This window comes from Salvelinus namaycush, chromosome 24 (assembly GCF_016432855.1).
Source record: "Salvelinus namaycush isolate Seneca chromosome 24, SaNama_1.0, whole genome shotgun sequence".
In the NCBI taxonomy this organism is placed as follows: Eukaryota; Metazoa; Chordata; class Actinopteri; order Salmoniformes; family Salmonidae; genus Salvelinus; species Salvelinus namaycush.
In genome coordinates this window covers 36,795,108-36,820,930 of record NC_052330.1, presented here as the reverse complement: position 1 = coordinate 36,820,930, position 25,823 = coordinate 36,795,108, and the positions used below count along the sequence as shown (strand labels likewise).

The 25,823-nt window shown below is 42.8% G+C and overlaps 1 protein-coding gene across 4 annotated transcripts; it reads left to right on the top strand.

Moving 5' to 3' along the window:
* Window positions 1-691: 691 nt before the first annotated feature.
* Window positions 692-24,711, top strand: znf513a (zinc finger protein 513a). 4 transcript variants are annotated; one of them, XM_038962533.1, is made up of 5 exons: window positions 692-741; window positions 4,165-4,301; window positions 18,446-18,583; window positions 21,473-22,162; window positions 22,381-24,711. In XM_038962533.1, the coding sequence occupies exons 2-5, from the start codon at window positions 4,262-4,264 to the stop codon at window positions 23,277-23,279; spliced, it is 1,767 nt and encodes a 588-aa protein (XP_038818461.1). In that variant the 5' UTR covers window positions 692-741; window positions 4,165-4,261; the 3' UTR covers window positions 23,280-24,711. The 4 variants fall into 4 exon arrangements, with proteins under 4 accessions (XP_038818461.1, XP_038818460.1, XP_038818459.1 ...); XM_038962532.1 differs by having other exon boundaries at window positions 709-759; XM_038962531.1 differs by lacking the exon at window positions 692-741 and adding an exon at window positions 1,580-3,552 and having other exon boundaries at window positions 21,473-22,108.
* The last annotated feature ends 1,112 nt before the right edge of the window (window positions 24,712-25,823 follow it).

Genomic DNA, 25,823 nt, shown 5'->3' with positions numbered 1-25,823 from the left:
CCTTTTTTCAAACGCAATTTTATTGTTGTCTGCTTGTTTTAGCCAATTATAAAACTATAACATGTCTACAGATTACTTTTCAACATTGCCTGCTCCCTAGTGTTCTCGCTACTTAGAAAAATATATTGTAGGGCTTCCCTCATGGGTACAAGCTAGCTACCGACTGGAACATTTAAACTAGCCAAGAGGAACAACATAAAGAAACTGACTATACAGCTACAAGTAGTGAGTGAAATTAAACGGACTGTACTAAACAAGTTAAAAATACATATTATTTAACTAGGCAAGTCAGTTATGAACACATTCTTATTTACAATGACAGCCTACCAAAAGCCTTCCTGTGGGGACGTGTGATGCGATTAAAAATAGAATAAAAATATAGGACAAAACACACATCACGACAAGCAAGGCAACACTACATAAAGAGAGACCTAAGACAACAGCACAGCATGACAACATGGTAGCAGCATAAAACGGGTACACACATTATTGCGCACAGACAACAGTACAAAGGTCAAGAAGGTAGAGACAATACATCACGTGAAACAGCCACAACTGTCAGTAAGAGTGTCTATGATTGAGTCTTTGAACTGTCTAGTCTGAGTGTTTGTTGCAGCTCGTTCCAGTCGCTAGCTGCAGTGAACTGAAAAGAGGAGCGACCCAGGGATGTGTGTGCTTTAGGGACCTTCAACAGAATGTGACTGGCAGAACGGGTGTTGTACGTGGAGGATGAGGTTGGCAGTAGGTATCTCAGATAGGGTGAGTGAGGCCTAAGAGGGTTTTATAAATAAGCATTAGAGTGCAGTGATGTGTTCTATACGGCGCATTGGTGGCCAATCTGATGGCCGAATGGTAAAGAACCTCTAGCCGCTCGATAATGTAAAGGGTTGCGTCAATCGAATCTGGTATCAGGATAAAATGTGATTCAGAGTCACCGAATATACTTTAATTATATTTATTTAACACAAGTGATAAATGGTAAATGCAATTTTCGTATATACGGGTTCACTGTAACACCACGCAGGGTAAAGCAGAGAACTGACTGAAATAGTACAGACATCTTCTTTTATACTGTGACAGAGGTAGTTCCAATTTTAGAGTTGGCCTGTCACAGTAGAGGCTTAGCGTGGTTTAAACTTGCTAGCCTATCGGTGGTGCCCAGACTGGTCCCAGCCCCACAGCACTCAGGATTCAGATGTCCGGAATGGTGTTTGTGAAGATTGACCTGAGTTGTCGGTTTCTACACATTCCTCAGTTCCTGTGTTCTTGTTATTCAGCATTTTTCCTACACATTCCTCAGTTCCTGTTTTCTTGTTATTCAGCATTTTTCCATCTTGTCTCAACCTTCCGGTTTGCACAGTCGACACCCTAGATTAACAACAGCTTTTCTGCAGTCACGCTATGGTTTGTGATTAACATGTCCTACTTCTATAAGGAATATATTTTTGTTAAAAAGAGAACAAAACCATCCTTCACAATAACCCCCTTACCTGCCGATCTATAAATTACGTCTCCGTAATCTAGCATGGGTAGGATGGTCATCTGAATCAGAGTTAGTTTGGCAGCTGGGGTGAAAGAGGAGCGATTACGATAGAGGAAACAACGTCTAGATTTAACCTTAGTCTGCAGCTTTGATATGTGCTGAGAAAATGTCTTAGCTGATTTGATTTGGCTACATGTAAATTGAACAACACAGCAGCTTTTTGGCAAGTTTTGTTATTTCTGTTTTAGTTTCCTCTTTTACAATGGGGGTCAATATGAAAAAAAAATGGTATTCGCCAATTTGTGTGCGTGGTCGAGGCTGAATTTTTGTATTCTTACGTGGTTCCAATCGACTGGCGGTACTACGTCTTGAAATCGCTATTAATTCTGGATATTGTGGTTTGCTTACAACCAGGAAATGTAGATGGTCCGTTTCTACAGGTGACGCGAGAGGCGCCTTCTTTTCCCCGACGCAGTTAAGCCGAAACCATGGCCCGTTATTCAGAGGCGTTCTACAACGCTTTGAGCGCTCTCCAAGTCCGGAAGTGACTTTCGGGTCACTGATTTAATAACATTTACCCTTGTATTTCAAGATTGAAAAATATAATAACATAATGTCGTGGACAGAGCTAGCCATTAACGTCCCTTAACGCTCAAAGACAGATTCAATGGCTGGGAGCATAGCGTGTTCGACTGAATGATTAGCTAATAAATATTAGAGAAATTATGAATAATAAGCGCAAGAGATAAAGACAGTTTCAGGTTGGATATTCAACGAATATTCACCTGTAGTTTTCCTTACGTCCACCAACGGCAGTTAGTGACATAGTGACAAATCTAGAGTTTCACATTTCAATAGCTCTTTAACCATTACTCCTAAAATGTTCAAACCTGGTTGTAGCTAACCCGATGGCATAGACATACATTGCATACCCTTTAGTTTGTCACGAACTTGTTCTCAACTAGCCTACCTGGTTAAATAAAGGTGAAATAAATAAATACAAAATATGGGTGTATATCCACTGTACGCTTCTTAGGTGTCTAATTGACATGACCAAGAAGCTATTGAAATGTAAGTCAATGAAAAATGTACGTTATGTGTGTGATTTTTACAGTACACAAACAAGAGTGTGCAATATAAGGCTAGTCCGTGGACATTCTGAACCTTGTTTGAGTCAAGTAGGTCCCATGACCAAGGAGCTATTGAAATTCGAATGTTAAAAATGTTTGTACTTTGTTTACGCTCCCTAACTAATTCATTTATGAATACAAAATGCTGCTCACATTTCCACATGTTTATTAGCTTTGGAAAGCGAATTATTGTCAAAATCGTAAAAATAAGACATAAGACCTGTGCAATGGTGTGTGCAATTTTTCCAACATCATGACACTTATTTGGAGTCTGTGGCTCAAGTGGTTTGAAAGCGCGAATATCCTAAACTGTCTTTACCTCGGTAGTTCTGAGACATTTTTACAACTCATTAAAACTCAAAACATATCTCTGCGCTGATTGCCTGTGAGTGAGACAACGTTAGCTAGCCAATGGGAGGGTAGTAGAACGCCCCTCTGAATAATGGGTGTAGTTTTGGCTTAAGTGCGTTGGGAAAAAGAAAGACTCAGGTGAGATACACAAACGCTCGTATTTGCTCGTAGTAAGGAAGCGAGTAACTTTTTACAACACATATTACATTTTATTGACATATTAATGGCCATATACAGCGAAAGAGTAGCAGTGAAATGTCCCTTTAAATAGGCTGCAAATGGCTGAAATTATTTTTAACAGAAAGGCACTCCAAAAAAACTACATGTACCACGAAACAGTCGACCGGAAATGTATTTAGGATGCGGAAACACGTGCAACAGCGGAAGAGAATGTATACAATGGAAATCAAAAAATCAATTAAGTTATGAAAAACACCATTAATTGTCTTTCTTTGTCGCAGCTGCACATTAAAAAAATGGCGGATATCTAGACACAGTCATTTAGATCTCGTTTATGCACGGTTACATGGAGCGTTGAGTTACTGGATGAAAACGGCTACAAACGAGAGGTTTATTTATGATATTTAGGTAAGTTAGCTTGATAACTAACGTTAGTCGGCTAATTTCGCACATACATTTTTTTTTCTATAGCTAAGGTTACCTAGCTAACGTTACGGATCTTAATCGTTGTCTACATCCTGTCATTAACTAGCAAGTATACTTTTTTATAACAAACTGCACTTACATTTGAAACAGTAGTTAGCTAGCTAATATCTTTTCTACTTTTTTTTGGCCTTTCAGTCAAATTAGCCTGGTAATGCTACGTGTAGTCATTGATGCTAACATTATTAGCTAGATAGTTAACATAATTAGATAGCTAGCTGTCTACAAAGGATCATTAAGGGCCGGGAGCAAGTAAGCAAGCTGCAACAACATCCACCGGAGCGATTTGATCTGGCCGCATCTCTTTACCCAGCAAAATGGTCAAATGGCTTGCTAAGGTTATCTATAATGTTAACAAGGCATTTTAATCATGGATGTACAGCTGTTACCTAGGTCCGAGTCACGCAGTTGCTAGTTAGCTGTGCCTTTACCAGAGCTATGTAGAGATGTAGCTAGGTGCAATTATGCCTGAATTGCTTAAATGCTTTGGCATATCTGATTGATCTTTATTTATTTTTTATTTGTATCTGTGTCTAGAACTACTGGAGAAGCACCGTTTCCTGGAAAGCAGCATGAGCTGATAGTTCCTGAGGTCTTCCAGAAGAGGTGGCAAAAGAGAGAGGCTGACCGGAAGATGCCAAGAAAAAAACAACAGAATCCTCAATCTGTCAAGTGTAAGGGATCAAACTTTCACATTCTTATAGCACAAACAGACTGGTACCCATTCTAAACATAGGTAATGTTGGGCATATGACAAAGAATACAAAAAGTGGATTGTTAGGGGGAAAAAACAGGTCTGGATATCAGGCCAACTGTTATATGAATTGGCCCTGTATAGAACAGCGACGGCTGCTCCATTCTGTATGCAGAAACGAGCATTATAATGCCATTGTTAGTCTTTAATCTTGTTTTACAATGTGTCCTGTCTGTGTACACTGACTACCGGATAGTCACATTTTGAAATACAGGAACAACCGCATTCATTCACAACATCATTTGTTTACTGGATGTGTGTAGGGTGTAAACTATTTAAAATGTCATCCAACATGGTGAAATGGACATACTTTGTGATAAAACCATCCTACCCCAATAGGCATTTCACTGGAGAACCTGGCAATGCTTAAAGAATTGTTTTCACGTGATAATCTTTGAGGAACAGATGTCCAAAAATGATAAGAAACCATAGTTAGATGAAGCTAATAGCCTACAGGAAATGACTTGAATGTTATCAGATAGCTTATACAAGTCATTTCCCGTAGGCTATGTCATCAAATTAAGCTTTATTTATACAGCACATGTCATACATGGAATATAACAGAATGTGATTCAAAGGGAAAAACTAATAAAATCTATGAAAATAAAGACTGAAGTATTTACTACACAAACATAAGAGGATAAAAAAAAAAGAAGCATAACAATAAAAACTGAAGTATTTACTACACAAACATAAGAGGCAAAAAAAAAAAAGCATAACAATAAAAACTGAATGACTAAAAAGCAAAGCTAAAATGTGTATTTTTAAGTTCTCTTTTAAATATGTCAAACAGTTTCAGCCCCCCTTGGGTTCTCTGGCTATTCCAGAGGCTGGGGGTGTAGTAACTAGAGGCTGGGGGTGTAGTAACTAGAGGCTGGGGGTGTAGTAACTAGAGGCTGGGGGTGTAGTAACTAGATGTCGACCGATTTATGATTTTAACGCCGATACCGAGTAATCGGACAATTTTCTTTGTAATAATGACAATTACAACAATACTGAATGAACACTTTAACTTAATATAATACATCAATAAAATCAATTTAGCCTCAAATAAATAATGAAACATGTTCAATTTGGTTTAAATAATGCAACAACAAAGTGTTGGAGAAGAAAGTAAAAGTGCAATATGTGCCATGTCAGAAAGCTAACGTTTCAGTTCCTTGCTCAGAACATGAGAACATATGAAAGCTGGTGGTTCCTTTTAACATGAGACTTTGATATTCCCAGGTAAGAAGTTTTAGGTTGTAGTTATTATAGGAATTATTACTATTTCTCTCTATACCATTTGTATTTCATATACCTTTGACTATTGGATGTTCTTATAGGCACTTTAGTATTGCCAGTGTAACAGTATAGCTTCTGTCCCTCTCCTCGCTCCTACCTGGGCTCGAACCAGGAACACATCGACAACAGCCACCCTCGAAGCAGCGTTACCCATGCAGAGCAAGGAGAACAACCACTCCAAGTCTCAGAGCGAGTGACGTTTGAAACGCTATTAGCGCTAACCTGCTAACTAGCTAGCCATTTCACATCGGTTACACCAGCCTAATCTCGAGAGTTGATAGGCTTGAAGTCATAAACAGCGCAATGCTTGAAGCATTGTGAAGAGCTGCTGGCAAAACACACGAAAGTGCTGTTTGAATGAATGCTTACGAGCCTGCTGGTGCCTACCACCGCTCAGACTGCTCTATCAAATTATAGACTTAATTATAACATAATAACACACAAATACGAGCCTTAGGTCATTAATATGGTCAAATCCGGAAACTATCATTTAGAAAATAAAATGTTTATTCTTTCAGTGAAATACGGAACCGTTCTGTATTTTATCTAATGGGTGGCATCCATAAGTCTAAATATTCCTGTTACATTGCACAACCTTCAATGTTATGTCATAATTACATAAAATTCTGGCAAATTAGTTCGCAACGAGCCAGGCGGCCCAAACTGTTGCATATACCCTGACTCTGCGTGCAATGAACGCAAGAGAAGTGACACAATTTCACCTGGTTAATATTGCCTGCTAACCTGGATTTATTTTAGCTAAATATGCAGGTTTAAAAATATATACTTCTATGTATTGATTTTAAGAAAGGCATTGATGTTTATGGTTAGATACAGTCGTGCAACGATTGTGCTTTTTTCGCGAATGCGCTTTTGTTAAATCATCCCCCGTTTGGCGAAGTTGGTTGTCTTTGTTAGGAAGAAATAGTCTTCACACAGTTCGCAACGAGCCAGGCGGCCCAAACTGCTGCATATACCCTGACTCTGTTGCAAGAAAAGTGACACATTTGACCTAGTTAAAAGAAATTCATGTTAGCAGGCAATATTAACTAAATATGCAGGTTTAAAAATATATACTTGTGTATTGATTTTAAGAAAGGCGTTTATGGTTAGGTACACGTTAGAGCAACGACAGTCCTTTTTCGCGAATGAGCACCGCATCGATTATATGGAACGCAGGACACGCTAGAGAAACGAGTAATATCATCAACCATGTGTAGTTAACTAGTGATTATGATTGATTGATTGTTTTTTATAAGATGCGTTTAATGCTAGCTAGCAACTTACCATGGCTTCTTACTGCATTCGCGTAACAGGCAGGCTCTTCGTGGAGTGCAATGTGAAGCAGGTGGTTAGAGCGTTGGACTAGTTAACCGTAAGGTTGCAAGATTGAATCCCCAAGCTGACATGGTAAAAATCTGTCGTTCTGCCCCTGAACAAGGCAGTTAACCCACTGTTCCCCTGAACAAGGCAGTTAACCCACCGTTCCCCAGTAGGCCGTCATTGAAAATAAGAATGTGTTCTTTAACTGACTTGTCTAGTTAAATAAAGGTGTGTTAAAAAAAACGGCCAAATCTGTGTCCAAAAATACCGTTTTCCGATTGTTATAAAAACTTGAAATCGGCCCTAATTAATCGGCCATCCCAATTGAGATGGTTTGGGATGAGGTTGACCGCAGAGTGAAGGAAAAGCAGCCAACAAGTGTTTAGAATATATGGGAACTCCTTCAAGACTGTTGGAAAAGCATTCCAGGTGAAGCTGGTTGAGAGAATGCCAAGAGTGTGCAAAGCTGTCATCAAGGCAAAGGGTGGCTATTTGAAGAATCTCAAATATATTTAGATTTGTTTAACACTTTCTTGGTTACTACAGTACATGATTCCATGTGTTATTTCATAGTTTTGATATCTTCACTGCAGAAAATAGTAAAATAAAGAAAAACTATTGAATGAGTAAGTGTGTCAACTTTTGACTGGTACTGTGTATTGGGATGCACAATCATGGATTGATTTAAAAACCAATAGAAGAATCTTAAAATGAATTCTAAAACTGACAGGCAGCCAGTGCAGAGACCTTAAAACTGGTGTAATGTGTTCTCTCCATCTGGTCTTGGTCAGTACCCACGCTGCAGAATTCTGTATGTTTGCAGTTGACCAATTTGCTTTCTTGGGTAGACCAGACAGGAGAGCATTACAGTAGTCAATCCTGCTTGTAATAAAAACATGGAGTATCAGCCTGAGAGAGAGAATTGGCCACACAATGTTCCTCTGGTGGTAGAAAGCTATTTTGGTCACATTCCTAATGTGTGATTCAGAGTTTAAAATAACACCTAGGTTTTTTTTATTTTTTTAAACTTGGTGTTATCTTTATTGCCCGTGAATTAAAATGTGCGACCGGATTCTCGCTCTGTGCTTTGGCTTCAACAATAAGTACATCGGTCTTGCCTTGATTTAGCTGGAGAACGTTTGAGCCATCCAACTATTTAAATCACTAATAGTCTAATTTATCCGTGTAGCTAAAAATCCTCTGACACAGAAATGGAAAGCCGTGTATCGTCTGCGTAGCAGTGAAAATCAATGCTGTGCTTTTCTGATAACGTCAAAGACACAGGGAGAATCTCAATTGCATTGCTTTGATTCCTCTCACCTCCTCAAATCCCATTGGATGAGAAGGTCAGAGGGGAAAGGATGTGAGGAATCAAGGAAACGCAATTGAGATTCTTCCCATAGGAAATGACTTGAATATGGTCTCTTTCTCAAATGGTACCCTATTCCCTTCATAGTGCCCTGCGTTTGACCAGACCGCCATAGGGCTTTGGTCTAAAGTAGTGCACTATATAAGGAACAGGTTGTAATTTGAGGTAAAATGCAGGAAGTGTCTTGAATATGATAAATGGGGTACATTTCCTGTATCTTATGTCAAACACTTTACCAGGATTTTATTTTTTTGTCGATGGCTGCAGATGAGATCTTGTCATTAACATGGACTAGTGCCTTAACAACAGTCCTCCCATCACCCTCCTACATTAATTTAGCTCGATGACGATTCCCTTTAGTGCAGGGGGTCTCCAACCTTTTTCTAGCATGAGAGCTACTTTTTTTTAAAACATAACACGTTGAGAGCTATAAAACAAAAGAGCGTTCAAATAGGCACATTCTTCTCTTCAACTCTTCCCCTGGTCCTTAGTGTACAATAGAAAGTAGCTCACTGTTTTCTGTCACTAGACCTGGTAAAATAATGGTCAATGAGAAACTCTAAAGGGGCCCTTTAAAATCAGACCCCCCCCCCCCCACAAATTCTGTTTTTTTATTATCTGGTTTTAGATTTTCTTTGTTGTTTTTTTACCCACAACTAAAATGACAGTTCTGAATCCATGTCAATGCTTTAATCACATCAGAAGACACATTTATTTTGTGTAATTCCCCTTTTAATTGTGCACCTGGCCCATTTTTTTAAAAATGTGTTTGACAGTGTGTTGGAACGTGAAAATTGCATCTACTTTCAGAATTGTTTGGCAAGCTACTCATAGGTGGGCTGCCAGCTATTGGTAGTTAAAGCTGGGGTTAAAGTTATCCACAATGGATTTCCATCATATGGATTCTAGAGATCGGTGTAAATCCATAATTAAAAAAATCTCAGGGGGAATGTAGTTGAGCAAGCCTATGCTAACTAGCGTTAGCATGCACCTCTTGACTTCAAGTCAATGCGCTAACGCTAATTAGCAATTGCGCTAGAGCCAGTTAGCAACTTCCCTTCAAACCGCACGCACAGATATATTTAAAAAATGGTATCCGCGAGTTCATCTGACTCTGGGGGAGTAGATAAAGAAGTAGGCCTCAAAATCGTGAAGTATCCCTTTTTAAACCGTCTAATGAGCGGTAGCGCTCAACTCAAAACCAGCGGTGCTGGCAGTCATTCAAAGCCTCTATTTTAACATGCAGATCAGGATGCTATGTTACAATGCTACTAATGCTGTTCAAACTAAATCGGACTACTCCCATAGTAGAATAGTTGGACCTATTTTAACTAGTCGGCTTGTTGTGTAGTCTGAGAGTGATTCACCTTGAGGTGAATTCAAGTTGCGATAGGGAGAAACCGTATTCTGACAAGCAGTCAATACACAACTATTAATGTAATTGCGGGAAAACACTTTTTTTTTAAATGCAGTTTTGGAAAATGTATTTCAATTATTATTTTTTTTTTGGCTTTTGTTACTTTTTTTTTTTTTTTTTTTTAACTTATTTTCTCCATCAATTTGTGGGTTTGGTATCATTTAACAACTTCAGTTTCAATCATGGTTTAAAAGGCGCTGCGTAGTCAATCTGACGGCATTAGCCGTGTAGCATTTACGTTGATACGGCCTCTGCAGAAGTCAGGGCATTCACACTTCTTGCGCTTCGCGGAGCAGAGCTGTTGCACAGAACTGTTTTGAAGGAAGTGAGTTTGTTTTATACAGGACCTCCCGTCCTCACCTACCTTCAACCAATCATGCCAATGCGGAGCTATATGGAGACCTCCGCGTTGTTACAAAATGTGGGAGACGCACGGCAATGCGGTACAGAGCTCAATTTGGTCTCTGCATGCCTCCGGAGGCTTGGCAATTGCGTCACACACTAAATACGGAGCCTCCGACCACATTTTCTGAATAAAGCATAAATTGTCTTTTAGGAGCAGCTGCGCAACAATAGTGATGGGTCGTTCGCCAATGAACGTCTCTAATTGGGGAACGTCGGGAACCGAATCACACGGTTCATACGGTTACTATTGCTTTTCTTTGAGCTCCAGACAACGATTATAAAAACATTCTGTGATTATCTGCAGAACGGCTCTTGATGTGTGTGATTCGGTTGCATGAAGATGGTAATTCCTCAGTGCAGGAACAATATACAGAACCTTACTGGTCAACGCAACAACAAAAAAATCTCGGTATGCAATACTTGTTTTGCAGCCATGTAATACTTTGGTCAGGTAAAAATGTATTTAAACTCATAACATTTTTTTTAGGCTTTAAATTAGAGATTTACAAATTTCCCCCCCTTTTTTTTCAAATGAACGTCTCTTTTTTTTAGGTGAACGGAACCAAATGAACATTTGACATATTGATGTTATATATATTGAAATGACATGCTTTGTAATAGAAAAAAAAAACTATACTTTTGAGTGAATGATGATTTGTTGGGAAAAAAAGAAGGAAAAAAATATGTATATTCATAATAAAATAATTATTAATAATATCAATCTGGATGTGTCCAATGGGGTAAATGCAGATGGACAAACCCCATGCTTCAGTTTATGTACATTTTATAGCCACTATGCGTCATCAGTTGGCCTACAGGTGATAAATCCTTGTTGGTCATGGCACATCTGTGACCCCGAGTAGCGCAGCGGTCTAAGGCGCACTGAATTTCAGTGCTTGGAAGTGTCACTACAGACACCCTGGTTTGAATCCAGGTTGTATCACAACCGGCCGTGATTGGGAGTCCCGTAGGGCGGCGCACAATTGGCCCATAGTTGTTGGGGTAGGCCGTCATTATAAATAAGAATTTGTTCTTAACTGACTTGCCTAGTTAAATATAGGTTAAATGTAGAAATAATAATTATCTGATAAAGGCTATATGATTTATTTTTATTTTTTTACCAATATGTTTTTGGGCTCATTTCTGGAGGTGGGAATTATATTTTTGATGGTATCAACATAATTTTATTTTCATTCATTTTGCAGTAGAATTATCTTTTTAAAAAGAGTAATCAGAACTGAGCTTCTCGGTCCTTCTATATAACAATTATCCCAGGGAGGCCTCCGGACCCTCTAAACAACGGGACTGGAATTGGCCAAACTTGCAGTTTTAATACATGTACAAAATGATCCTCTTTCCCTAAAAGCATTATGGTAATGACTTTATCACGTGAAAGGGGAGGTTATCACAGACAATCAATCTGAGATCGATTTAAATTTCAGTCATGGGATTATTTTTGTTGTTTTTTTCCCCTGTGAAAAACAAGATGGAAACCCTGTAGCATACAGGTACCTTTAACCCCTGTGAAAAACAAGATGGAAACCCTGTAGCATACAGGTACCTTTAACCCCTGTGAGAAACCCTGTAGCATACAGATACCTTTAACCCCTGTGAGAAACAAGATGGAAACCCTGTAGTATACAGATACCTTTAACCCCTGTGAGAAACAAGATGGAAACCCTGTAGCATACAGGTACCTTGAAACCCTGTAGTATACAGATACCTTTAACCCCTGTGAGAAACCCTGTAGCATACAGATACCTTTAACCCCTGTGAGAAACAAGATGGAAACCCTGTAGTATACAGATACCTTTAACCCCTGTGAGAAACCCTGTAGCATACAGATACCTTTAACCCCTGTGAGAAACAAGATGGAAACCCTGTAGTATACAGGTACCTTTAACCCCTGTGAGAAACCCTGTAGTATACAGGTACCTTTAACCCCTGTGAGAAACCCTGTAGCATACAGATACCCTTTTAAACCCCTGTGAAAAACAAGGAAACCCACATCTACCGTAGCCAAATCGAACCCTATTTCGTAGATGGTGCACTACCTTTGACCATGGCCCCATATGCCTCTGGTCAGAAGTAGTGTACAAAACATTAAGAACACCTGCTCTTAACATGCCCACAGACTGACCAGGTGAAAGCTATGATCCTTTATGGATGTCACTTGTTAAATCCACTTCAATCAGTGTAGATGAAAAGGGAGGAGACCGGTTAAATGATTTTTAAGCATCACGACAATTGAGACATGCATTGTGTATGTGTGCCATTGTAACAGTATAACTTTAGACCGTCCCCTCGCCGCGACACGGGTGCGAACCAGGGACCCTCTGCACACATCAACAACAGTCGCCCACGAAGCGTCGTTACCCATCGCTCCACAAAAGCCGCGGCCCTTGCAGAGCAAGGGGCAACATTACTTCTAGGTTTCAGAGCAAGTGACGTAACTGATTGAAACGCTAGTAGCGCGTACCCGCTAACTAGCTAGCCATTTCACATCCGTTACACCATTCAGGTGGTGAATGGGTAAGACAAAATATTGAAGTGTCTTTGAACGGGGTAGGGTAGTAAGTGCCAGGCGCACCGGTTTGAGTGTGCCAAGAAATGCAACGCCGATGGGTTTTTCACACTCGACAGTTTCCCGTGTGTATCAAAGAATGGGTCGACATCCAGCCAATTTGACACAACTGTGGGAAGCGTTGGAGTCAACATGGGGCCAGCGTCCCTGTAGAACGCTTTGAACACCTTGTGGAGTCCATGACCCTGACAAATGTATTCTGTTTCTGAGGGCGTAACGGGGTCCAACTCAAGATTAGGAAGGTGTTTTGTACACTCTGTGCATAGGGCACGGGTCAGATTAGGAAGGTGTTACACTCTGTGCATAGGGCCCGGGTCAGATTAGGAAGGTGTTTTGTACACTCTGTGCATAGGGCCCGGGTCAGATTAGGAAGGTGTTTTGTACACTCTGTGCATAGGGCACGGGTCAGATTAGGAAGGTGTTTTGTACACTCTGTGCATAGGGCACGGGTCAGATTAGGAAGGTGTTTTGTACACTCTGTGCATAGGGCCCGGGTCAGATTAGGAAGGTGTTTTGTACACTCTGTGCATAGGGCACGGGTCAGATTAGGAAGGTGTTGTGTACACTCTGTGCATAGGGCCCGGGTCAGATTAGGAAGGTGTTTTGTACACTCTGTGCATAGGGCCCGGGTCAGATTAGGAAGGTGTTACACTCTGTGCATAGGGCCCGGGTCAGATTAGGAAGGTGTTTTGTACACTCTGTGCATAGGGCCCGGGTCAGATTAGGAAGGTGTTTTGTACACTCTGTGCATAGGGCCCGGGTCAGATTAGGAAGGTGTTACACTCTGTGCATAGGGCCCGGGTCAGATTAGGAAGGTGTTTTGTACACTCTGTGCATAGGGCCCGGGTCAGATTAGGAAGGTGTTACACTCTGTGCATAGGGCCCGGGTCAGATTAGGAAGGTGTTACACTCTGTGCATAGGGCCCGGGTCAGATTAGGAAGGTGTTTTGTACACTCTGTGCATAGGGCCCGGGTCAGATTAGGAAGGTGTTTTGTACACTCTGTGCATAGGGCCCGGGTCAGATTAGGAAGGTGTTTTGTACACTCTGTGCATAGGGCCCGGGTCAGATTAGGAAGGTGTTTTGTACACTCTGTGCATAGGGCCCGGGTCAGATTAGGAAGGTGTTTTGTACACTCTGTGCATAGGGCACGGGTCAGATTAGGATCTCAAGGAATTCAGATACAAATGTTTTTTATGTAGGAAATCTGTTCACTAAGTATTCCCACAAATTTAATTTTTATTTTATTTTACCTTTTATTAAACCAGGTAGGCTAGTTGAGAACAAGTTCTCATTTACAACTACGACCTGAATAAAGCCATAACAATCTCATTTTTGGAGTTTTAGCTGTAGTCAATTTGTAGTGTACAAAAAAATTATAATTATGCCCAGACAAAAACCGTCCCGCAGCTGAATGTACTTGCCTAGGGAGTAGGTGCCATTTGAGAGACAAAACCAGACGTGTTCAGTCATGTACTGTCATGCATCACATTCTCCACTAGAGGGCAGCAGAGTTAACTCGGAAGGTCTCTGTGGGAGACTGAAAACTACAGGCAGCTGGTGTCATCGACTGCTGGATATTCATAGCTGTGTATATCCATGGTGTTTTCAACATTTTTTTTACATGAACTTTGACAAGTTTGAATTTCTGTCATTTAAGGCAAAACATGGCTTTCTAACATCAAGTTAAGGATCATTTTACCTCCATCTTGCCTGACACCTTAGACCCCCATCCAATTTTGCATACCACCCCAATAGATCCACAGACGATGCCATTACACTGCCCTATCCCATCTGGACAAGAGGAATACCTATGTAAGAATGCTGTTCATTGACTACAGCTCAGCATTCAACACCATAGTACCCTCCAAGCTCATCTTTAAGCTTGAGGCTCTAGGTCTGAACACCGCCCTGTGCAACTGGGTGCTGGACTTCCTGATGTGCCGCCCCCAGGTGGTGAAGGTAGGAAACAACATCTCCACTTTGCGGATCCTCAACACAGGGGGCCCCACAAGCCCCCTCCTGTACTCCCTGTTCACCCATGACTGCGTGGCCAGACTCCAACTCAATCATCAAGTTTGCAGACGACACAACAGTAGTAGGCCTGATTACAAACAATGACGAGACATCCTCTAGGAAGGAGGTGAGGGCCCTGGTGGAGTGGTGCCAGGAAAATAACCTCTCCCTCGACGTCAACAAAATGAAGGATCTGATCGTGGACTACAGGAGACAGCAGAGAGATCCCGCCCCCCATCCACAACAACAGGGCCGCAGGGGAGAGGGTCAAAAGCTTCAAGTTCCTCGGCGTACACAACACTGACAATCTGAAATGGTCTGCCGACACAGTGTGGTGAAGAAGGCGCAACAGCTAAAGAAATTTGGCTTAACCCCTAAGACCCTCAAACTTTTACAGATGCACAATTGAGAGCATCCTGCCGGGCTGTATCACCGCCTGGTACGGAAACTGCACTGACCGCAACCACAGGTCTCTCCAGAGGGTGGTGCGGTCTGCCCAACGCATTAACGGATGCACACTGCCTGCCCTCCAGGACACCCGACATCACAGGAAGGCCAAAAAATATCATCAAGGACATCAACCACCTGTGCCACGGTCTGTTCACCCCGCTATCATCCAAAAGACATGGTCAGTACAGGTGCATCATGGGACTGAGAAACTCACATTTCTTATTCTGGTTTTCATTCCCTGATTTTAATATAAATAAAGAAGGAAATACACATTACTAGGATGTTTTTGTTACTTTTCATTTAACAGCATACAATTCTCTTACATATAATGATTGTCTTTGGTGACATTTTGTCAAAGGGTAGTATGCCTTTTGTGGAAAATTAGGGATGATACTTTGCTTTTATGTTACTTTATTTGGGATTTATTTTATACTGGACACAAAAATAGAAGCGTAACATACAACAATTTCAAATATTTTACTGCATAACAGTTCATGTGAGGAAATTTGTCCATTTTAAGTGTCTTTACATGACTGAGAATACAGATATACATTTGTTGGTCACAGACCAAAAGTATGTTGAACATCTTATTCCAAAATCATTGGCATTAGTATGGATTTGGTCCCCCCTTTTGCTCCACTCTTCTGGGAAGGCTTTCCACTAGATGTTTGGAACATTGCTCCAGGGACTTGCTTCCATTCAGGCACAAGAGCATTAGTGAGGTCGGGCACTGATGTTGGGTGATTTAGGCCTGGCTTGCAGTCGGCGTTCCAATTCATCCCAAAGGTGTTCAATGGGGTTGAGGTCAGGGCTCTGTGCAGGCCAGTCAAGTTCTTCCACACCGATTTTTGACAAACCATTTCTGTATGTATGGGCGGCAGGGTAGCCTAGTGGTTAGAGCGTTGGACTAGTAACCGAAAGGTTGCAAGTTCAAATCCCCGAGCTGACAAGGTACAAATCTGTCGTTCTGTCCCTGAACAGGCAGTTAACCCACTGTTCCTAGGCCGTCATTGAAAAATAAGAATTTGTTCTTAACTGACTTGCCTAGTTAAATATTTTTAAAAAAAAAAAGGTAAATTTGTAAGTCGCTCTGGATAAGAGCGTCTGCTAAATGACTTAAATGTAAATGTAAAATGTATGGACCTCGTTTTGTGCACGGGGGCATTGTCATGCTGAAACGGAAAAGGGCCCTTCCAAAACTGTTGACACAGAATCGTCTAGAATGTCATTGTATGCTGTAGCGTTAAGATTTCCCTTCACTGGAACTAAGGGGCCTAGCCTGAACCATGAAAAACAGCCCCAGACCATTATTCCTCCTCCACCAAACCTTAGTTGGCACTCTAGAGAACGCGTTTCCACTCCAGAGTCCAATGGTGGCGAGCTTTACACCACTCCAGCAGCTTTACACCACTCCAGCAGCTTTACACCACTCCAGCAGCTTTACACCACTCCAGCAGCTTTACACCACTCCAGCAGCTTTACACCACTCCAGCCGACAGCCATGGAAACCCATTTCATGAAGCTCCAGACAAACAGTTATTGTGCTGACGTTGCATCCAGAGGCAGTTTGGAACTCGGCAGTGAGTGTTGCAATCGAGGACAGACCATTTTTACGTGCTTCAGCACTCGCCGGTACCGTTCTGTGAGCTTGTGTGGCCTACCACTTTGCGGTTGAGCCGTTGTTGCTCTTAGGCGTTTCCACTTCACAATAACAGCACTTACAGTTGACCCTGGCAGCTCTAGCAGGGAAGAAATTTAACAAACTGACTTGTTGTTAAGGGGACATCCTATAACGGTGCCACATTGAAAGTCAGAGCTCTTCAGTAAGGCCATTTCTACTGCCAATGTTTGTCTATGGAGATTGCATGGCTGTGTGCTTGATTTTATACACCTGTTTTATTTATTTGTATTTTATTTAACCAGGTAGGCCAGTTGAGAACAAGTTCTCATTTACAACTGCGACCTGGCCAAGGTAAAGCAAAGCAGTGCTACAAAAACAACACAGAGTTACACAAACAAACGTACAGTCAATAACACAATAGAAAAAGTCTATGTACAGTGTGTGCAAATGTAGAAGAGTAGGGAGGCAAGGCAATAATTAGGCCATAGAGGCGAAATAATTACAATATAGCATTAACACTGGAGTGATAGATGTGCAGATGATGATGTGCAAGTAGAGATACTGGGGTGCAAAAGAGCAAAAATAAATAACAATATGGGGATGAGGTAGTTGGGTGTGCTATTTACAGATTGGCTATGGACAGGTACAGTGATCGTTAAAGTTATAGAGGGAGATATGACTCCAGCTTCAGTGCTTTTTGCAATTCGTTCCAGTCATTGGCAGCAGAGAACTGGAAGGAAAACCTGTCAGTAATGGGTTTGGCTGAATCCACTCATTTGAAGGGGTGTCCACATACTTTTGTGTGTGTGTGTGTGTGTGTATATATAGTGTTCCTTAAAGGTACGGGTGTGGATCAGAAAACCAGTCAGTATCTGGTGTGATCAACATTTGCCTCATGCAGCACGACACATCTCCTTCACATAGAGTTGATCAGGCTGTTGATTCCGTGGCTGTGTGAAGTTGCTGGATATTGGCAGGAGCTGGTACACACAAACGTACACTCCGATCCAGAGCATTCCAAACATGCTCAATGGGTAACATGTCTGGTGAGGATGCAGGCCATGGAAGAACAGTTGCATTCTCCAACACAACACCATACACGTGGTTGTGAGGCCAGTTGGACGGACTGCTAAATTCTCTAAAACGATGGAGGCGGCTTATAGTAGAGAAATTAACATTTAATTATCTGGCAACAGTTCTGGTGGACATTCCTGCAGTCAGCATGCCGATTACACGCTCCCTTAACTTGAGATATCTGTGACATTGTGTTGTGAGACAACTGCACATTTTAGTGGCCTTTTATTGCCCACAGCACAAGGTGCACCTGTGTAATGATCATGCTGTTTTAAATCAGCTTCTTGATATGCCACACCAGTCAGGTGGATCGATTTTTATCTTGGCAAAGTATAAAATGCCCACTAAACAGGGATGTAAACAGATTTTATGCACACAATGAGATAAAGACGTTTTTATTGGGATTTGTGGAAAATGTCTGGGATCTTTTATTTCAGCTCATGATACATGGGACCTACACTTTTACGTGTTTAATATTTTTATTTAGTTATCGATAACGTATGTTGTTGCTCTGTGTTGCAGTGGATTCTGAAGATGGTGTAGTAACCATTGGAGCTCCAGGAATCCTCACCTTGGAGGCAGATTTCCTTCTGGGACACGACCTTGAGTTTTGTGACTCCGACCATGACAAGATCCTAGGCCTGGACGACAAGTACTCAGGTTGGTACTTCATTTATTTATTTATTAAAGCTTTATTTGCCCAGCTTAGTCACAATTTAGGTCAAATCTCTCTGGTGTGAGGGAGACCTGGGGCCTGAATTTATAAAGTGTTTCTGAGGAGAGTGCTGCTGTCCTGGAATCAGTTTAGCACTTCCGTGGTGCTTTATTATAGTCGCGTCAAACCCGGTTGAAACTCCACTGTTAAATTAAAAATATCCCTACCACCTTACTGTTATCTGACACCAAAGTCGATGACAATTGGCAAATCAACTTGATTGGAGGTACGCACTCCCCGCCTCTTGTCATGATCCGTCCTGCCACCCCACCGAGATCTACTCTACCGGATTTTTGAAGAATCTGAGTTGTAAAACCGGTGCAATTCAGTTGCTTTGCAACAGTAGCGGCTCGCTAGTAGACGGCTAGCGGCTCGCTAGTAGACGGCTAGCGGCTCGCTAGTAGACGGCTAGCGGCTCGCTAGCAGCTGTAGCTAACGCCAGTTGGATGAGAAGCAAAATGATGGAAGGGTTTTCATGGCTGAAGTCATCTGTGTAATTAGAGCACAAACATAAGTTGGCGAACCTCCTTGGCTGCTGTTATAGCCAGCTCTGGGAAAACTGCCATGCTGCTAATTTATAATACATGCACACACCAGAATGTTGCTGTTAAAAGATCCAGAGAGCAAATTCTAGCCCTTATGTATTAATTCCGTAATTTCTCCCCTCTCAATGACATTTTCTTATTGTCATTATTATCCAGATTGTGCTCTGACTGATCCACACAGTGCCAAGTTACTTTTCAATGTGTTCCCGAAAACCTGAATTCGCCATCAACAAGTAAAAAGTAGCAGGGATGCATACGAGTTGTACACGAAGCATCCACGTGAAACATCATCATCATCATCATCATTCCTTGCTTGCTGGACCTGTTTCGTAGTATAACGAAAATGTCATGCTTGCTAACATGGTTAGATATGTGCTAAAATGAAAGTTTAACACATCAACTGTTTTTTTTTTTACCAAACAAGATAATGAAACGTTCAATTAGTACGGAGTTAATTAACAAACATTTTGGAGTGAACGCGTGTGTCATTTTTTCTTTAATAGTACATTTTACGTAACAGGGATCGTAGCTCACCTGGGATTTGAAGGTCCTGGGTTTGCCTACCGGAGGGGATATTTTGACCATTCTCTTTCCTGTATAGTTTGACACCTTCCTTCCTTTCCTGACACACCGGCACGAAAGCGCACTGTGTGTGTGTGTGTGTGTGTGTGTGTGCTTATTTTCATTAATTAGGTGTCTCTCTTTAAAGAGCCTTTGGCTTCGTTGAGTTGCCAGGGACAAGGGAGTGTGACGACGCGTACTAGTCAGCACTAGTCAGAGGAGAGAACGGTGGGAGAGACCAGCTCCCGAACTCTCAAGGAAGACGGTACAAATGTTTACAACCTGTGCACCTTCTCTCTTTCAGGCACCACTTTGTCATTTTCAGAAGCTAAGAAATTTGTCAAGCTGGCTCACGTGGAGCTGACAAAACAGCTATTTGAGAAGGTTTGACTCCTAAGCAACCTGCCTACACATTGTTGGGAGTACAGTAGACGAACATAGCTACTTGCAGTAGGTCAAAGCTGTGTGCTTGGAAAACCCTGGTAGAGCATGGGTGAAGTAGGCATATGTACTTGTGAATTTCCAGTTTCAGACCGATGCCTACTTCTCAATTTAAAACGTTTTTATTTTATTTGTATTTTTTATTCATAAAGGTCCATGATAGCATCATGTCATGGAGGTCCAAAAGTTACTACTGAATTCAAGACCCATTTGAGATTTGCCAGAGACCACCAAACCTAGAATGGCTGGTGTCAAGGGCTTGAGGCTATGCCTGAGTTATCTGCATCACCTGCATGTTAGCCTAGTTGGGTTTTGGACTGATGCCTTCTCTCCTTTCAGGGATGGCCATGAGTATGAGGACCGGAATGGATTTCAAAGGCTCAATCTTTTTTTTCAAATACTGTAAAACTATTTGGTGGAATGTGCTTTGTGCCTGCTGGAGGTCATTTTGCAGGGCTCTGGCAGTGCTCCTCATTGCACAAAGGCGGAGGTAGCGGTCCTGCTGCTGGGTTGTTGCCCTCCTACGGCCTCCTCCACGTCTCCTGATGTACTGGCCTGTCTCCTGGTAGCGCCTCCATGCTCTGGACACTACGCTTACAGACACAGCAAACCTTTTTGCCACAGTTCGCATTGATGTGCCATCCTGGATGAGCTGCACTACCTGAGCCACTTGTGTGGGTTGTAGACTCCGTCTCATGCTACCACTAGAGTGAAAGCACCGCCAGCATTCAAAAGTGACCAAAACATCAGCCAGGAAGCATAGGAACTGAGAAGTGGTCTGTGGTCACCACCTGCAGAACCACTCCTTTATTGGGGGTGTCTTGCTAAATGCCTATAATTTCCACCTTTTGTCTATTCCATTTGCACAACAGCATGAGAAATTTATTGTCAATCAGTGTTGCTTCCTAAGTGGATAGTTTGATTTCACAGAAGTGTGATTGACTTGGAGTTACATTGTGTTGTTTAAGTGTTCCGTTTATTCTTTTGAGCAGTGTATGTATATGTGTGTATATATATATGTATATGTATATATATATGTATATGTGTGTATGTATATATATGTGTGTGTATATATATATTTTTTTTTTTTTCTCTAATGGTTGCGATCTGTTGGCATATAAGATAAACGCGGAATGTTTTTCCAGGTGAGTGCTCGAACAGTCAAACGCCAAATTCCCATCTCTAGCTCCACCCATCCTTCCCCCATCCCACCCTGCAACTCAATATGAGGAAGGTGTTCCTATTGCTTGGCCTGTTCCTCAAAACTGCTGTTTTCTCCTCCTGTAGACTCTGTAGCAGCTGAGATCTCTGTGTACCCTCTGGGTGATGAGGAGAGTTGTGCCTTCAGCAGTCTCAGTATGACGAGGCAGTGTGACCAGGAGCAGGGCCCTGAGTCCCAGCCCGACCACGAGCCCCCCTACCTGTCCTGCCGCGGCTGTGGTCTGGACCTAGTGGGACCCTACTGTCACCGTTGCTGCAAGGGAGAAAGGGGGGAATTCAGAGGCTTTCGCTCCGGTTCGCGATCACAAGCGGACGATAGCGAGGAAGGGGACGGAGGCGGGGTGGACGGCGCTGATGGAACGGACGATAACTCCATAATGGGTGACGACGGTCCCAACTCCAAGCGCCACTCCTGCCAGTTGTGTGGGTTCTCCTCACGCTATGCCAATCACGTCAAGAGGCACATGAAGACTCACAACGGGGAGAAGCCGTACCGCTGTCCCCTGTGTACCTACGCCTCAGCCCAGCTGGTCAACCTGCAGAGACACCTGAGGATTCACACTGGGGAGAAACCATACAGCTGTGACTCCTGCTCCTTCGCCTGCAGTTCCCTGGGCAACCTGAAAAGACATCAGAGGATGCATGTGGTGGGACAGGAAGCAGTCAGACCTGCTAGTCGACCTCCTATTGGTCCCTCTGCAGGTGGGTATGGTCTGAAGAGGCCCCGGGAGGAGGAGCCTAGTGCTCCAGCTGAAGGTAATGTCAAGGCTTTCCATGTCATTGAATTTGATTGAAAAACATGAACTAAAGATTCAGGCCTGGACAATTCCTCAAGTTAGACCATTTGGAATAGTTTTAAAGATGAGTTCATGTATATTTTCCTTAACTTATTGTCTGTTTTTATATATTTTAGGAAATAATTATATATATTTTTAGTTAAACTTGCTTGTTTCTCATGTCTGATCTCATTCCAGAAGCCCTAAGGCCTGACCTGAACCTCCATGTAGGAGGCCATAACAGAGACTACCTGCCATGCTCTGATGGACTGAAGGTACCACCAGAACTACCTGAGCACCAGCCCTCAAGACTTCTGGAGGCGCCTGGCTGTGGACCTGGGGCTGAGTCCGGGGGTAGGGTTGGGGCTGTGGTGGGAGTGAAGTCCGAGGACAGAGATTCGCTCCCTCCTCTCCCCTTCCTCTTCACCTGTCGTCTCTGTGGTATCCCCATGGAGGACGAGGACGGCTCCACCACCCAGATCTGTGCCAAGTGCACCCTGGACATGCTGAACAAGGACTCATCTGGTCCCAACAGCCCCGGGGAGCGTGGGGATAAGGTCTACACCTGCAGCGCCTGTCCCTTCCTCACCCACTACCCCAACCACCTGGCGCGACACATGAAGACGCACAGCGGAGAGAAGCCGTACAAGTGCCCTCAGTGCGACTACGCCTCCGCCCACTTCGACAACCTGAAACGCCACCACCGCGTGCACACGGGCGAGAAGCCGTACAAGTGCCACCTGTGTGACTACGCCTGTGGGAACCTGGCTAACTTAAAACGCCACCAGCGGGTCCACTCAGGCGCCAAGCCGTTCCAGTGTGCAGTGTGTAGCTACAGCTGTAACCAGAGTATGAATCTGAAGAGACACATGCTGAGACACACAGGAGAGAAGCCTTATAAGTGCCAGCAGTGTGGATACACCACGGGACACTGGGACAACTACAAACGACACCAGAAGAAACATGGCCTCGCCACCGACGGATGGGTCAAAGTTCAGATGCCAGGTGCCCATGAGGAAGAGGAGGAGGAAGAGAGGGAGGTGGGACAGCCACAGAGTAAAGAAGGAGAGTTGGTGATACAGTATATGTCCAGATAAGGAGAGGAAGAGCTGGGACATACAGTATATGTCCAGATAAGGAGAGGAAGGGCTGGGACATACAGTATATGTCCAGATAAGGAGAGGAAGGGCTGGGACATACAGTATATGTCCAGATAAGGAGAGGAAGGGCTGGGACATACAGTATATGTCCAGATAAGGAGAGGAAGGGCTGGGACATACAGTATATGTCCAGATAAGGAGAGGAAGGGCTGGGACATACAGTATATGTCCAGATAAGGAGAGGAAGGGCTGGGACATACATTAACATGTAAATAAAAGATAAATCCTAGATTGTTTTGTTATTTTGTCAAAGATCTTCAGTGGCTGCTATGTAGAATCATGCTAAATATAAAATGATTGTGATTATTCTTCTGCCTTTGGACACAGAGTTGGACGGAGGAAGCTATTTAGATTGTTGTTGTTGTTGTTGCCAGACAAATGGACTGGGGGGGAATGTTCTACTTTAACGTTCCCCTAAAGCCCAAAATGTTGCCTGCATTGTCCACCATATGCTGTTTCCTTACACACACCAACTGTGCCCTACAGCTCCTCCAAACATCACTGCACATTATGACTTACAACCACTAATTGACCTCTTCTTACAGATGTAGGACCTTCATTTGAACCAGTTTTGCTACAGCAGGAGAATAATCCTGCTGCAACAGGAAATGTGGATTATAATTCATGGACATTTTTGTAGGGGTTGATACATTTTTCTTGAAATCAAGTCTGAAATGTCAAAGTGGAAATTACATTTACATTTAAGTCATTTAGCAGACGCTCTTATCCAAGCTTTAAAAAATAAAAATAAAAACTCATACACTACAAGTAAGCTTGGAAAATTGTCAGCAACAAAAGTAATCAAATTAAGATCCTACATCTGTATCAGTTTAGTCTACTATTCCAACCTCTCTACTGTCCACTTCACCTTCCATAGCTCCTCCCTGCTCTCCTCCTCAACCCCTTAATCCTTATCTCCATGACAACCTGGGGCGTGTTCAGCAGGGCACAGCGTTTTGGAACGTTCAGATAGAAATATTTCTATGTAGAACAATTTAATGTCTGCTCTATTCATGGTATTTCTATCTGCTACGTTCCAAAACATCTGGCTACTGAACCTGGCCTCGTTGAGAAAGGCCCTCGGACGGAGAGTGTATGGATTTAGCCTGATCCCAGATCTGTTCCTGCTCTCTTGCTGACCAACTGCTGTCAATGACCATAGGTGTTGGCAAGACTGCACAAACAGATCTGGGACCAGAGGGGTATACTATAAAGCAGGATCAGAGTTAGCCAGAGAACTTTGATAAACAGCCAGAAATATAAACTTAGATACACTACATGACCAAAAGTATGTGGACACCTGCTCGTCGAACATCTTATTCCAAAATCATGAGCATTAATATGGAGTTGGTCCCCCGTTTACTGCTGTAACAGCCTCCACTCTTCTGGGAAGGCTTCCCACTAGATGTTGGAACATTGCTGCGGGGACTTGCTTCCATTCAGCCACAAGAGCATTAGTGAGGTCGGTCACTGATGTTGGACGATTAGGCCTGGCTCGTAGTCGGCGTTCCAATTCATCCCAAAAGTGTTCGATAGGGTTGAGGTCAGGGCTCTGTGCAGGCCAGTCAAGTTCTTCCACACCGATCTCAACAAACTATTTCTGTATGGACCTTGCTTTGTGCACAGGGGTATTGTCATGCTGAAACAGGAAAGGGCCTTCCCCAATCTGTCACAAAGTTGGAAGCACAGAATCGTCTAGAATGTCATTGTATGCTGTAGCATTAAGATTTCCCTTCCCTGGAACTAAGGGGCCCGAACCATGAAAAACAGCCCAAGACCATTATTCCTCCTCCACCAAACTTTACAGTTGGCACTATGCATTGGGGCAGGTAGCGTTCTCCTGGCATCCGCCAAACCCAGATTTGTCCGTTGGACTGCCAGTTGATAAGCGTGATTCATCACTCCAGAGAAGGCATTTCCACTGCTCCTGAGTCCACTCCTGACGAAGCTTGGCATTGCGCATAGTGATCTTAGGCTTGTGTGCGGCTGCTCTGCCATGGAAACCCATTTCATGAAGCTCCCAACAAAACAGTTATTGTGCTGACGTTGCTTCCAGAGGCAGTTTGGAACTTGGTAGTGAGTGTTGCAACCGAGGACAGATGCTTTTTAAGCGCCTCAGCACTCGGCGGTCCTGTTCTGTGAGCTTGTTTGGTCTACTACTTCGTGGCTGAGCTGTTGCTGATCCAAGACATTTCTGGTTCACAATAACAGCACTTACCGGGGGCAGCTCTAGCAGGGCAGAAATTTGATGAACTGACTTGTTAGAAAGGTAGCATCCTATGACGGTGCCACGTTGAAAGTCACTGATCTCTTCAGTAAGGCCATTCTATCGCCACGGTTTGTCTATGGAGATTGCATGGCTGTGTGCTTGATTTTATACAACTGTCAGCAACAGTGTGGCTGAAATAATACGCGAGTGTCCACATACTTTGTGTATATATAATTATTTTTGGGGTTGTTGAGTCAGAGTAGACCATTCCC